Source organism: Setaria viridis, chromosome 3 (assembly GCF_005286985.2).
Source record: "Setaria viridis chromosome 3, Setaria_viridis_v4.0, whole genome shotgun sequence".
In the NCBI taxonomy this organism is placed as follows: domain Eukaryota; kingdom Viridiplantae; phylum Streptophyta; class Magnoliopsida; order Poales; family Poaceae; genus Setaria; species Setaria viridis.
Window position 1 is genome coordinate 13,400,556 of NC_048265.2, and position 10,796 is coordinate 13,411,351.

The 10,796-nt window shown below is 43.9% G+C and overlaps 1 protein-coding gene across 2 annotated transcripts; it reads right to left on the bottom strand.

Moving 5' to 3' along the window:
* Positions 1–499: 499 nt before the first annotated feature.
* Positions 500–7,953, bottom strand: LOC117847547 (uncharacterized). Of its 2 annotated transcripts, none has more exons than XM_072292705.1 (14): positions 7,931–7,953; positions 6,603–6,985; positions 5,806–5,980; positions 4,845–4,928; positions 4,506–4,747; positions 4,161–4,395; positions 3,439–3,518; positions 3,238–3,322; positions 2,646–2,777; positions 2,458–2,571; positions 1,518–1,565; positions 1,055–1,139; positions 901–957; positions 500–814 (listed from the first exon to the last, which is right to left on the bottom strand). In XM_072292705.1, exons 2-14 carry the CDS (start codon positions 6,812–6,814, stop codon positions 693–695), a joined length of 1,671 nt encoding a protein of 556 aa, XP_072148806.1. In that variant the 5' UTR covers positions 6,815–6,985; positions 7,931–7,953; the 3' UTR covers positions 500–692. The 2 variants fall into 2 exon arrangements, with proteins under 2 accessions (XP_072148806.1, XP_034584658.1); XM_034728767.2 differs by lacking the exon at positions 7,931–7,953 and adding an exon at positions 7,647–7,877.
* Positions 7,954–10,796: the final 2,843 nt, after the last annotated feature.

The following is a 10,796-nucleotide window of genomic DNA, read 5'->3' on the forward strand; positions in this document are numbered from 1 at the left end:
ACGCCAAAAATAGCATGATTTAATTGTGAAAACATGATGAGAATCCAGCCGGCCTGGACGGCTGGTGAATGCAGTTGACCACACGAACTGAACGTAACTCGGCGAATAAGATTCCCTACGGTAAAACCTGTCCATCAGAATTAAAACCTTCAACTTGGGGTTGATGCTCATGACGCCAACTTCATCAATCTTGAGGATCTACCGACTCAATCTCTTGTATGTGCTCATAGAGGTAGCGTTGCGTATTCATATAGTTGAGTTGAGTGTGTGCGCGTGTGTGTGCTGTGTTTCGAAAAAAATTGCAGTTTGCCCACATCAAAACGTCAACAGCCCACGGTAGCTGCTTCTCGAGTTCTGTCTGAGCGCTTCAGTTAGTCAAAGTTCCTGCAAAGGTTACCAAAAAAAATGATGCCATGCCATACGCATGCTCGCCCACGGCCTGAGAACGAGTATACAGATGCAGCCAGCATGCCTGAGAGGCAGGGGACAGTTGGAACCGTAACACAACATACAGCGAACACAGCTGCTCACATCGAATGCCATACTATTTGGTGGGAGAGATTTTTTTTTCAAGCATTTGACTAAAGAAAGCATCGGTTAGGATTTACAGACGGGGAGCGGGATCAAAAGGCAGCAGAATTTTTTTTTCCTTGTTTTACTTTCCTATGCTTTACTTTTTGAACCTCCATATCCTATTTACGTCGAGGTTGGTATTGTTCTGGTGGAATGCTGGAGTGAGACGAAGGTTGCCCCTCCTTCGGGGGCAACATGCTTAAGAAACTTCCTTGAACAGGCTCCTCTTCATCCATGCTCTCTGCTCAGAGATGAATGAAGGTAAGTGGATCGATCACGCAGATAAGATAGTGGAGGGACACGTAAAATACTGGCTCTGCTTATTACCAAACAATGTCTTGATGGTCGGCCGTTTTGGTTTCGAGCTCTTTTTCTTCAACTCTGCTGTTGCACCAAGCAGCAAATCGTTTTGTCAAGCTAAACATATAATTAAACAAGGTGAAATAGTGCAGAGGAGGAGCAAGGTTAAGGGAGAGCTGACCAATTCCTGCCACTTCATCGTCATTTACAATTTCAAAGTTCTTGTAAGTATATCCAACAAAGTTTGCATCCTTCGATGGAAGCATCTGTAAAAGAATAGTGTTCTTCAATTCATTGGCAAAGGGCAGTAATAAAATGAAGATAAATGCCCAACGAGTAAATTTTTCTAGTCAATTTCCTAAATATCTGTGCCCTCCAAATCATTAGCAATCTTTGAAATGCATAAGTTTCTTCATATTTTATGGTTAAAAGATGCATACTAGACGAACAAGAATTCCTTTTCATGCCCACATTGTGCCACTTATGAGCACAGATTTGTCTATTTCTTGAATGAGGGGGGAATCAATGCACAAACTTAGCAATAAAAGATACACATGAAACAGCAAATAAGGGATTGCCTATAACAAGATCTGTCCTGTAAACTTCCACTATCAAGAAACTTTCCATGGAAAACTCATGCATACCTTTCTCCATGGGCCAGACTTAGATGAACTTTGCATTTGAGCTCCAGTCTGCAGAATAGTGGAAAACGTAATTAAATGAGTGAACAGTACAACTTTTTACAATGTTTAGTAAAATCATCGATGCAGTCATAATTCAAGATTCACCAGGTCAACAACAAACATGCTATCATGGAAACAATGAAAGAACAGAGTATTATGATAGATAATTCAAAAACTACATTTAGTACTGTTTAAAGCCCAACTGATATGAAAGGAAATCGCACTACATTCCTCCCAATCTGCCCAGTTGTATCGCTTAGGTAGCAGATAGAATTTGAGATTAGATCGCTGAGTTCATTGATTAGTACTACTAGAGATCTAACCTGGAAAGTTTTTGAATACCCTACAAGAAATTTAGCTTAAAATGCACAGGGAACCAACACAGACCACTTGATTAGAAGTAAAACTACATACTTCCGAGCAGGAGGAATTATCAGGTGGTGATATTAACCTGTAAATTAAACATCACTCAATCTCTATCTGTTTGCGCCAGTGCTCGTTGATAGGCTAGTTAGCTCTGATGCAGAGTTATAGCCTAGCAGCTCAGTGTGCACCGCTTTTTCTTCTTACTTCTGTTTGTGTTTCAAACATCTGTATTTCAGTTTGACTGTGAGGGGTTTAGCCTTGTCTCAAAAGGGAGGAAAACATTCTGGGGAACCCCTTCTGTTTGATCTGTACATATACTAGCCGTGCCCAGAGCTTGTGTTCGACTACCAGAGTGAACACTAATCGGTATGAAAATAAAACAGAAAATAGGGTCACAGACACCGTGCCAAGTTCACGCCATATTAATCAATGAATGTTATGTGGCATCGACAACCAACCGGTTTTATACAGTAGGCAAATATTATTGATGCAGATAATCTGCAGAACTAGACCAGCTGGGAAAGTAGAATATTACCTCCTCAAATTTCTCAAAGTTCTGAGTGTCTAACTCGCCATTAACTTCTGGTATGAAAGCAGCTTTCATCTGATACAACATATCCCATTGAACACCTCTAAACCATGGATGCGCCTAAAGTGGAAAATAAAATGAAATTAGTTGGGCAATTGAGAGTAATGCGAGCGTACGCATAAAACATGACACACTTTTATTTCATGGGCTCCTTTTGTGCCTAGTCTCTGCTCGACATTGCACAAAAGCTTGCTGATGAGATCCTTAGCTTCAGGAGAAAGCTTTGCCTCTTCAGGGAATTTCAAGTGACTTCTCCAGTTCACAATCTGCATGAACAAAAAAAAACTAAGTTGAGATGCATGTTCATAAAGCCATAATAGCATTTTGGTTATCACGGTAAATGAGGCAGCTGGGGAATTTGCTTCCATACCACAACTTAAGATGCACTTTTAATCTATACCACTGGGCTAGTCAATGAGAAGCGGGAATTTTTTTTATATAAAAATCACAGTAATAATTAAAAAGGTATATAACCACCAACTCCCAGCCACAAAGTAGTTGTGGTTACAGATTTACAGGCAAGTCATAGTCATACTACTGTGGCACACAGTGTAATCTGCTCCCATGTAAGTGTTATCGATTTGACACAATGCTGTTATGAAGTTCACATAGGATGAACCTGAATATATTATTTCAAAAAAATAACCTGAATATAGAATATGCATGACGAACCTGAATGTAGAATATGTATGACACGCATATGTATCCTGTGGATATCACACGTACCTTTCTGCAAGTTGACATTGGATCCTCTGAATAAAATGGAGGGTAACCAACAAGCATTTCATACATGATAGCACCAAGGGACCACCTAAGGAAGAAAAAAGAAGTGATGTCAAGAATCCATCAAAATACACAATGCGCAGGGGGTGATAGAATTATTAAGTTTAATAACTAAAGATAAAATTGCAAGATAAGAATCCTAACCAGTCACACTCCATTCCATATCCTTTCTTTAGTAGAACTTCTGGAGCAATATAATCAGGTGTACCAACTGTTGAATATGCCTGTGCCATAAGTGCGATTAAACATGTTAACTGCGCTCAACTGCTCAAGTTTAGAGTCAGCATGACAACACAGAAACCAGAATTATGGAAAAAGGAACAAAAATCTAGCTAAAGACATAGAAGGACCCAGGTTTACCATCAACTGGTGTCATCTATGATTCATATAATCCACTAGACAATTAAGGCCCAGAGTATTACTATTTGCCCTTTGGTTTCCTTTGCAATTAGAATAGTGACATCGTAACTGGTTTCGTTGGTTTCACCAAGCTCCATTCAAACTACAGTGCCCCACCCATTAGCCATTGACTCCATACTAAAGATTGGTTTATGTCAAGTTGTCAACAAAATAATATATTATTATATCTTTAGACCTGGGAACCATTTTCATCCGTTTAGAAGTCTAATAATGATTGGTTAAGAGAGATATGTCCAGACTAACTGAACTGCATCAGTGAAAACACAGTTCAAAACTAGAAAGTTTGAAGGAGCAATGTAACTTTTGTATGGCTTTATTAGAAATAGGAGACCAAAAAGTAGGTAAAGTGCAGGCAGAGAAAATTGGGTTAATAAAAATCACCATAATATTGGAATGCTGCTTCCTGGTCATTGATAAGTTAAACCCAGTTTGGATATGCTACTTACCAACATTCGGCGGTTCTTTTGCCAGTGTGATAGTTGCTCCTGCTGTGTACGCCTCGGTGCCGAAGGATTGCTTAACCTGGTACTATCAGGCAAAGGTTTGGTGCCTTTTCCAGGCGTATAATCCGGTTCATTCAAATTTGGAAAATTACTGCTGTCCAAAGGTTTACACAAACCAAAGTCAGAAAGCTTCAGGTGACCACTCCGATCTAACAACAGATTGTCTGGCTTGATATCCCTGACAAAAGGAAACGCGGAGGTACATACATCATTTCAATTATATAGGATCATCTGGCATTTTTAGGGGGGGGGGGGGGGGGGGGGGACACAGGAACACTCGTATGGTACCGATGAATGTAGTTGTGCTTGTGAATAGATTCAATAGCAAGCACAGTCTCTGCAATATAAAATCTAGCTTCGTCCTCTGTTAGTGTGTCCTTGCGCATAAGTAAAGTCATCATGTCCCCACCAGGAAGGTATTCCATGATGAGATATAAGAACTCTTCATCTTGGAAAGAATAATAGAGCTTAACTATGTAAGCACTATCAACTTCTGCAAGAAGATTCCGTTCAGCTTTGACATGTTCTACCTGAAATATGCACACACGTGTCAGAGGATAACATGCAAATCAGAAACAGAGGCAATGCAGGCAATGCAAAACAATGCAGACAGACCGTACATGGTACCTGGCCCCTACGAAGCATTTCAGATTTCTTGAGCTTTTTCATTGCGTACACATTCTTAGAGGTCTTCTCTCTACAAAGACGCACCTGCACAATTATAATTTAGAGTGGCATAAGTGACTCAAGGAAAAGAATAGCATAATAATTAATGAAATGAAAAGAGGCAGAGTCAACTGAAAGTCTGAAATAGAAGACAACAAAAGAATCAGCTAAACCACTTGTAGATAACAGTTACTTAAAACTACATGAATAAACTGCACTAGGAAGGAACAATTTTCTCTTATTTTCTTCTTGAAAATAAAGAAAGGTTCAGCCTTTGCAGCAAAAAGGTGTTCATCCAAATATTGACTAAATATAAAAAATAACCAGCAGATGACAAAGACACTACAGAGATTAACTCCAAGAATCTGAAAGCCCAGAATGGACACAAAGGACAAAAGGCGGAACGTGAAAAAGGTAAAGTTGAAACAACACCAGGGTGCTTTACAATTTTTGCGTATGTGCATGCAAGGAATGGAAACTCAGAGTAAGCATGCATCGAGGGACCACATGACAATTGAATGCCATCAATTTGGAGGCTAAAGCTGGCATGGTCCACAAAAGGTCCAAATACTAAAGGACTCTAATGTGCCATATAAATGTCAGCCAAATAAGGACAAAAACGTTAACTTAATCCCAGTTTTCTTACAAGCAAAAGAGTTGCGAGTAAAGTTGTAAAATACAAGACGGAGCAGCAAGGCAGTACAAGTTTCCAATTATATGAAATATCCACATTTATTTAGTGAAAAAAGATTTTATGAGCAATAATGCCAAGCCCAACATTAGTATGTGTAGAAGAATCACAGAAGGGATAGAATTCAAAAGACAAAGAAATACTGCCATGTATATCATTGCACTGGTCTGCACAAATTGTTAGAAGTCCCATAGTTGGGAGGCAAACGATGGAGACCGAAATGAACAGTACCTCTCCAAATGCACCTCTCCCAATAATTGTCAAAAGTTCAAAATCTTCAACTCCCATCTTGTGTCTCTGCAAACGCATGTATTCAGTCTCCTTTTTCTCCAAATGCTTCAAAATATTATTTTGCTCTTCCACAGGAACTTCAGCATCTTGTAATTTTCTCTCCAACATCCAACGCCTAAAAGTAAACCAACATGTTATAAAATTAAGATAAAAAAAGTTGGTGCAAGTGAATGTGCAGTGAACACAAGGAAATATAGAGAAGTAGATTGGTATGTAGCATTGAGTGTACAGTGTGTGGTGTTAGTAGTGGTTGGGGGGAGGGGGATGGCGCGCAGCATATAGAATGAGCATGTAAATTGTTTGAGTTTAATGAGGCGATCCTAAAAAACAGTTCGTGATTATATTTTGGTGTTAAGATATTGGTTTTGCTAAGTCACTGGTGCATCCCTAGAAGGCTAGAACTTAATATAGTACCTAACTTGAGTTGACGCCGTAACTGAGCTTTCTATTCTGGGCACAGCCAAGTTTACATACTACTAAGGAGTAAGCACTTGATCTTAACCATCCGCATGGCTGCACCTGTGTTTACCATTCCAGTCTCAACATGGCATGTGAAGTATTGTCGGACATCCTTCTCATTAACAGCAAGATAGGGATATTCATTTCTTTCCATTCTACACTAACACTACAACCGTAATTTAGATTTTTGCTACTCGTATGTAAAACTCAATGGGTACTAAATCTACAACTAAAGCAGGCAAGGACACAAGCAATTTCAAGTTCATTGGACTGCCTACCTCTCTTTCCTATCTTGCAGGGACTTCATCTGGGTCTTGTAGTGGTTCTCAATGTACTGCTTTGCGGCGGCAACCTTCTGTTTTGTCGCACTAGAAGGGGCGTCATCCATCGGGGGCTTTCCTGGATCCTTTCCATGGCTGGAAGCAACTGCAGGACTCTTGGATTTGTCCCTCGGCTGGAACTTCTGGAACCAACTTCTCGCAGAATCCATCCCCACTCACAATGGCATCATCTCTGGAACCAGCCAAGCCTCTTATCCTGACCAAAGGCAGCAGGCACGGGGGATGTTGAAACGGTCAAGTCACTCAATCCGCCCCAATTGGATCAGGTATCCAAATCAACAACTCTCCGTGGAACCCGATGCTGGGGACGACACCTCTATCTGAAACAAATAAAATAATCCGCAATCAGACTCGGAGTCGTTCCGCCAAGTTGTGCCATCCATCGCACGACTAGATGGAACTGAAAATGTCAGCGGAACAGTTCTGGTTTTAATAATTCAATCAAGCCCGTTCGCCCACGGCACATATAAACCTACTCCGAATTTCAAAATTCGACCACGCTGAACTCGAATTGCCCATAAAAAAAGTAGCTCCAAACCCGGAAGGGAAGATAGAGCTTAAGATCTCAGCTCCAACCATAAAAAGGATTTCAAACAGAAATTTCTCAAAACAACTCCATTTCGGCACCCAGAGCCGCAGAATTCGGTGGAGGAATCGCATTGCCGCGGCGCGAGAGACCCCCAAAAATCACTAGCGCAAAGCAGCACCAAAACCCATCAACTAACCAGAACCAAACCGGCCGACTCACTCCCCAAAACCAGAACCAGAACCACGCGCCGGCGAGCACCAATTTCGCCACCAGAGACCCACCCAACGAGCAAGTCCCCCGCAACTCCCAGCAGAGCCCCGAGCCCCCGACCGAAACCGCGGACGCGACAGCAGTTAGGGAGGAGGGGGGAATCCCGGACCAAAACCGCGCGCCAAATCGGGCGGGCAGGAGCGGAGCCCCGGCGGCGGATCGGTGGGGAGGGCGGCGCTCACCTCGGCGGCGGCGCGGCGGCGGGGCACGCGGAGCGGATCTCGCGCGGGGCGGCGCCGCGATTGGAGCAAAAGCTGGAGGGGGGCACTCGCGCGACCCGCTTTTCCCTTTCCTCTCTCCCCTCCCCTCTCCTCTCGCTCCCCCGGGTTGGTTGTCTTTTCGTGGGCGGAGGCAAACCGTGTGAGACTAGAGAGAGAGAGAGAGAGAGAGAGAGAGAGAGAGTGAGGGAGACTAGAGGGAGAGAGGGAGAGGTGTGTGTGCGTAGGAGGGGAGTAGCTTGTCTTGCCTTTGACTCGCGGAAACGAAACTTCCTGCAGGCTTCGCGTGGCTGGCTCCCTCCCTCCGCTTCTCTTCTCTCTACCGGGTACCGGCGGGGCGCTATCCTTCTTCCTCGCCCGCCCGCCCTCCATCACTGTGCGGCCCACCTGCCGCGCACAACGCGACTCCCCAGCGACACAAATCAAAAAATCGTATCAATCCCGCTCGTCCATTCGGCTTGGGGGACGCTTTATTTTATGGTGTTTTGGAAACAGTGGGGGAGAAGAAAAATTGGAGGTCCATTTGTTCGCTTGGGCGCGCTGCCGCCTACGGCCACGAGAGGCCGAGTGGATGAACGGACCGTAATACGGAATTGACGTTTTCGATATCCCATTTGCTACACGTCAATGGTGTTCCTCGGGCTTTTGAACCTTAGAGGAATTCAAAACATCAAGGCGACTCGTGAGTGTGAACGGGCATACGATGGAATAAGAAGGGTAGGATACAGACGGGAATCATCATCATCGTTATTATTATTGTCTTTCTTTTCTTTTTCTACTTACATTGTTATCTTTCATTTTACCTTGTAAAATGCACTCTCTCTCGTGAGTCGTGACTTTTACGCGGCTAAATTGGGTGCAGATACGGGTTGCTTGTCAGATATCGTTACCCGCATGGGTACGGATATGGGTACAATTTTATACCGCGAGCAGGTATTGGAGCGGTAGAAATGTGCCTTGTCGAGTGCAATGGCACGGTACCATCCAGCAGGTATGGACATATCGCAAGACACATTACCAAATTTCACTGTTTCGTCCCAAGTTCAGGCTTGCTTTAAAACACGGATTCCAACCAGAGTGTAAAACATCTACGAGAGAGACCAAGATTCGCCTAAACAGACCCAGTCGGGAAAAAAAACTGACCGAACTTCCTATGTCCCCATCATTAACACGTCACCGCATTTATGCTGCCTGCAAGAGCTCGCAAGGGAATGTGCTCTGCAGTCTGCACTGCAGCCGCAGCCTCGCAGCAGCACACCCGCACTTGCACGAGCGAGCTAACATTCCCTGAAAGCCGATCGACCGCTAGTCCCACAACCATACGACAGGGACGCGCACGTTCTTGAATCCTAACAACCCAAAATGCCCGAAACGGGGCCTGCACCAGGCTACCACCGGCAGTCAGTTGCGAAGCGTGCCAGTGCAGACGCAGCAGGGCCAGGGGGAGGTTGGAAGGTTGCCCCGTTCAGTTTGGCCTCGGCCTCGCTCTCGTTCCACGTCGCCACCCAACTCGAGCAGAATCCTAGTTGCCTGTTGCCGTCGTGCTACGTACGAGTACGACGAGCTATCTGCCCTTCCTTTCAAGTCTCGTCCGCCAGGGACAGTCGGGGGGGGAGGCAGGTGCAACCAACCACCTCGATCCCCCGCCGATCGAGCTTGTGGGGGAAGAGAAGACACGAGACGGCGGTTGCTTGACGCCAAATGCAACTCCGAGACTCCGAGGGGTCGGAACTCGGAACGCGGAGTCAAGCTGGATCGCGCGCGGCAACCCGGCCGCTTCGGGTCTAGTTTAGTTCCCAATTTGGAAGTGATAAAATTAGCATTTTGGTATAAATGCGCAAATGTAGCATTTCGTTTGTATTTGTGAATTATTGTTCAAACATTGACTAATTAGGCTCAAAAGATTCGTCTCGCAAAGTACAACAAAACTGTTCAATTAGTTTTTGATTTCATCTACATTTAGTACTCCATGTATGTACCGCAAGTTTGATGTGATAGGAAATCTTCTTTTTGCATAGTGTTAAAGTTGGGATTTCGAAGGCAACTAAACAAGGCGTCGGTTAAGTTCACACCCGCGTTGGGCTGGGTGTTGGCCGCGGAAGTCAGGCCGGGATCCAATTCCTATCAGAATCAGACGGTGTGGGCTTAGAGTTTGGAGCAAGAAACGTGTGGGTGTGGCTCCGCTTCGAGCGTTGTCTCGCTTGCCGGCTGATCTCGGTGGAGCGCTGGACATGTGAGCGAGCCTGACCGTGTAGAAAACAAACGCAATCATATGCCTGTGTGCTTTTCGTGGGAAAACAATTTGCGATCGTCGTGTTTTATTAGATTATTATCGGGGCAACAGGTACTCGCATGAATCATGATTAAACCACGTGGTTTCAGGCTTAAGCCTTTTTTTAATTAGTTGCCCTGTTCGATTTAAGATGGAACGGTGGCACGTGCGCAGTTCATCATGTTCGCTGGTGCGCACATCAGATTACTAAGGTGTCTGGATGCACCCTCCTAAACTTCAGTACTCGTCACATCGGATGTTTGATACTAAGAGGGTGTTTCCCTTTGTTTATTTTTAGCACGTGTCACATCGAATATTTAGATACTAATTAGGAGTATTAAACGTAGACTATTTAGAAAACCCATTACATAAGTGGAGGCTAAACGACGAGACGAATCTATTAAGCCTAATTAATCCATCATTAGCAAATGTTTACTGTAGCAACACATTGTCAAATCATGGACTAATCAGGCTTAATAGATTCGTCTCGCCGTTTAGCCTCCACTTATGTAATGGGTTTTGTAAATAGTCTACGTTTAATACTTCTAATTAGTATCTAAATATTCGATGTGACACGTGCTAAAAATAAGTCAGCGGAACCAAACAGGACCTAATTAGGAGTATTAAATATCCAAACCACCCCTTGCTATGTTAGCCCATTGTGATCGAAAAAAGTAACAGCAGTAAAGCAACACGCTTTTGACCTCGCTATGGTTTTACGGGGACACATGTCGTACGCATGTGTTACAGTCTTACAGACACGTGGAACATGTTCTCACTCTAGTGTATTCACTGCCGCTTGGGGTGAGGTACTGAGGTAGGAGCAAGACTTTCACCGTCGC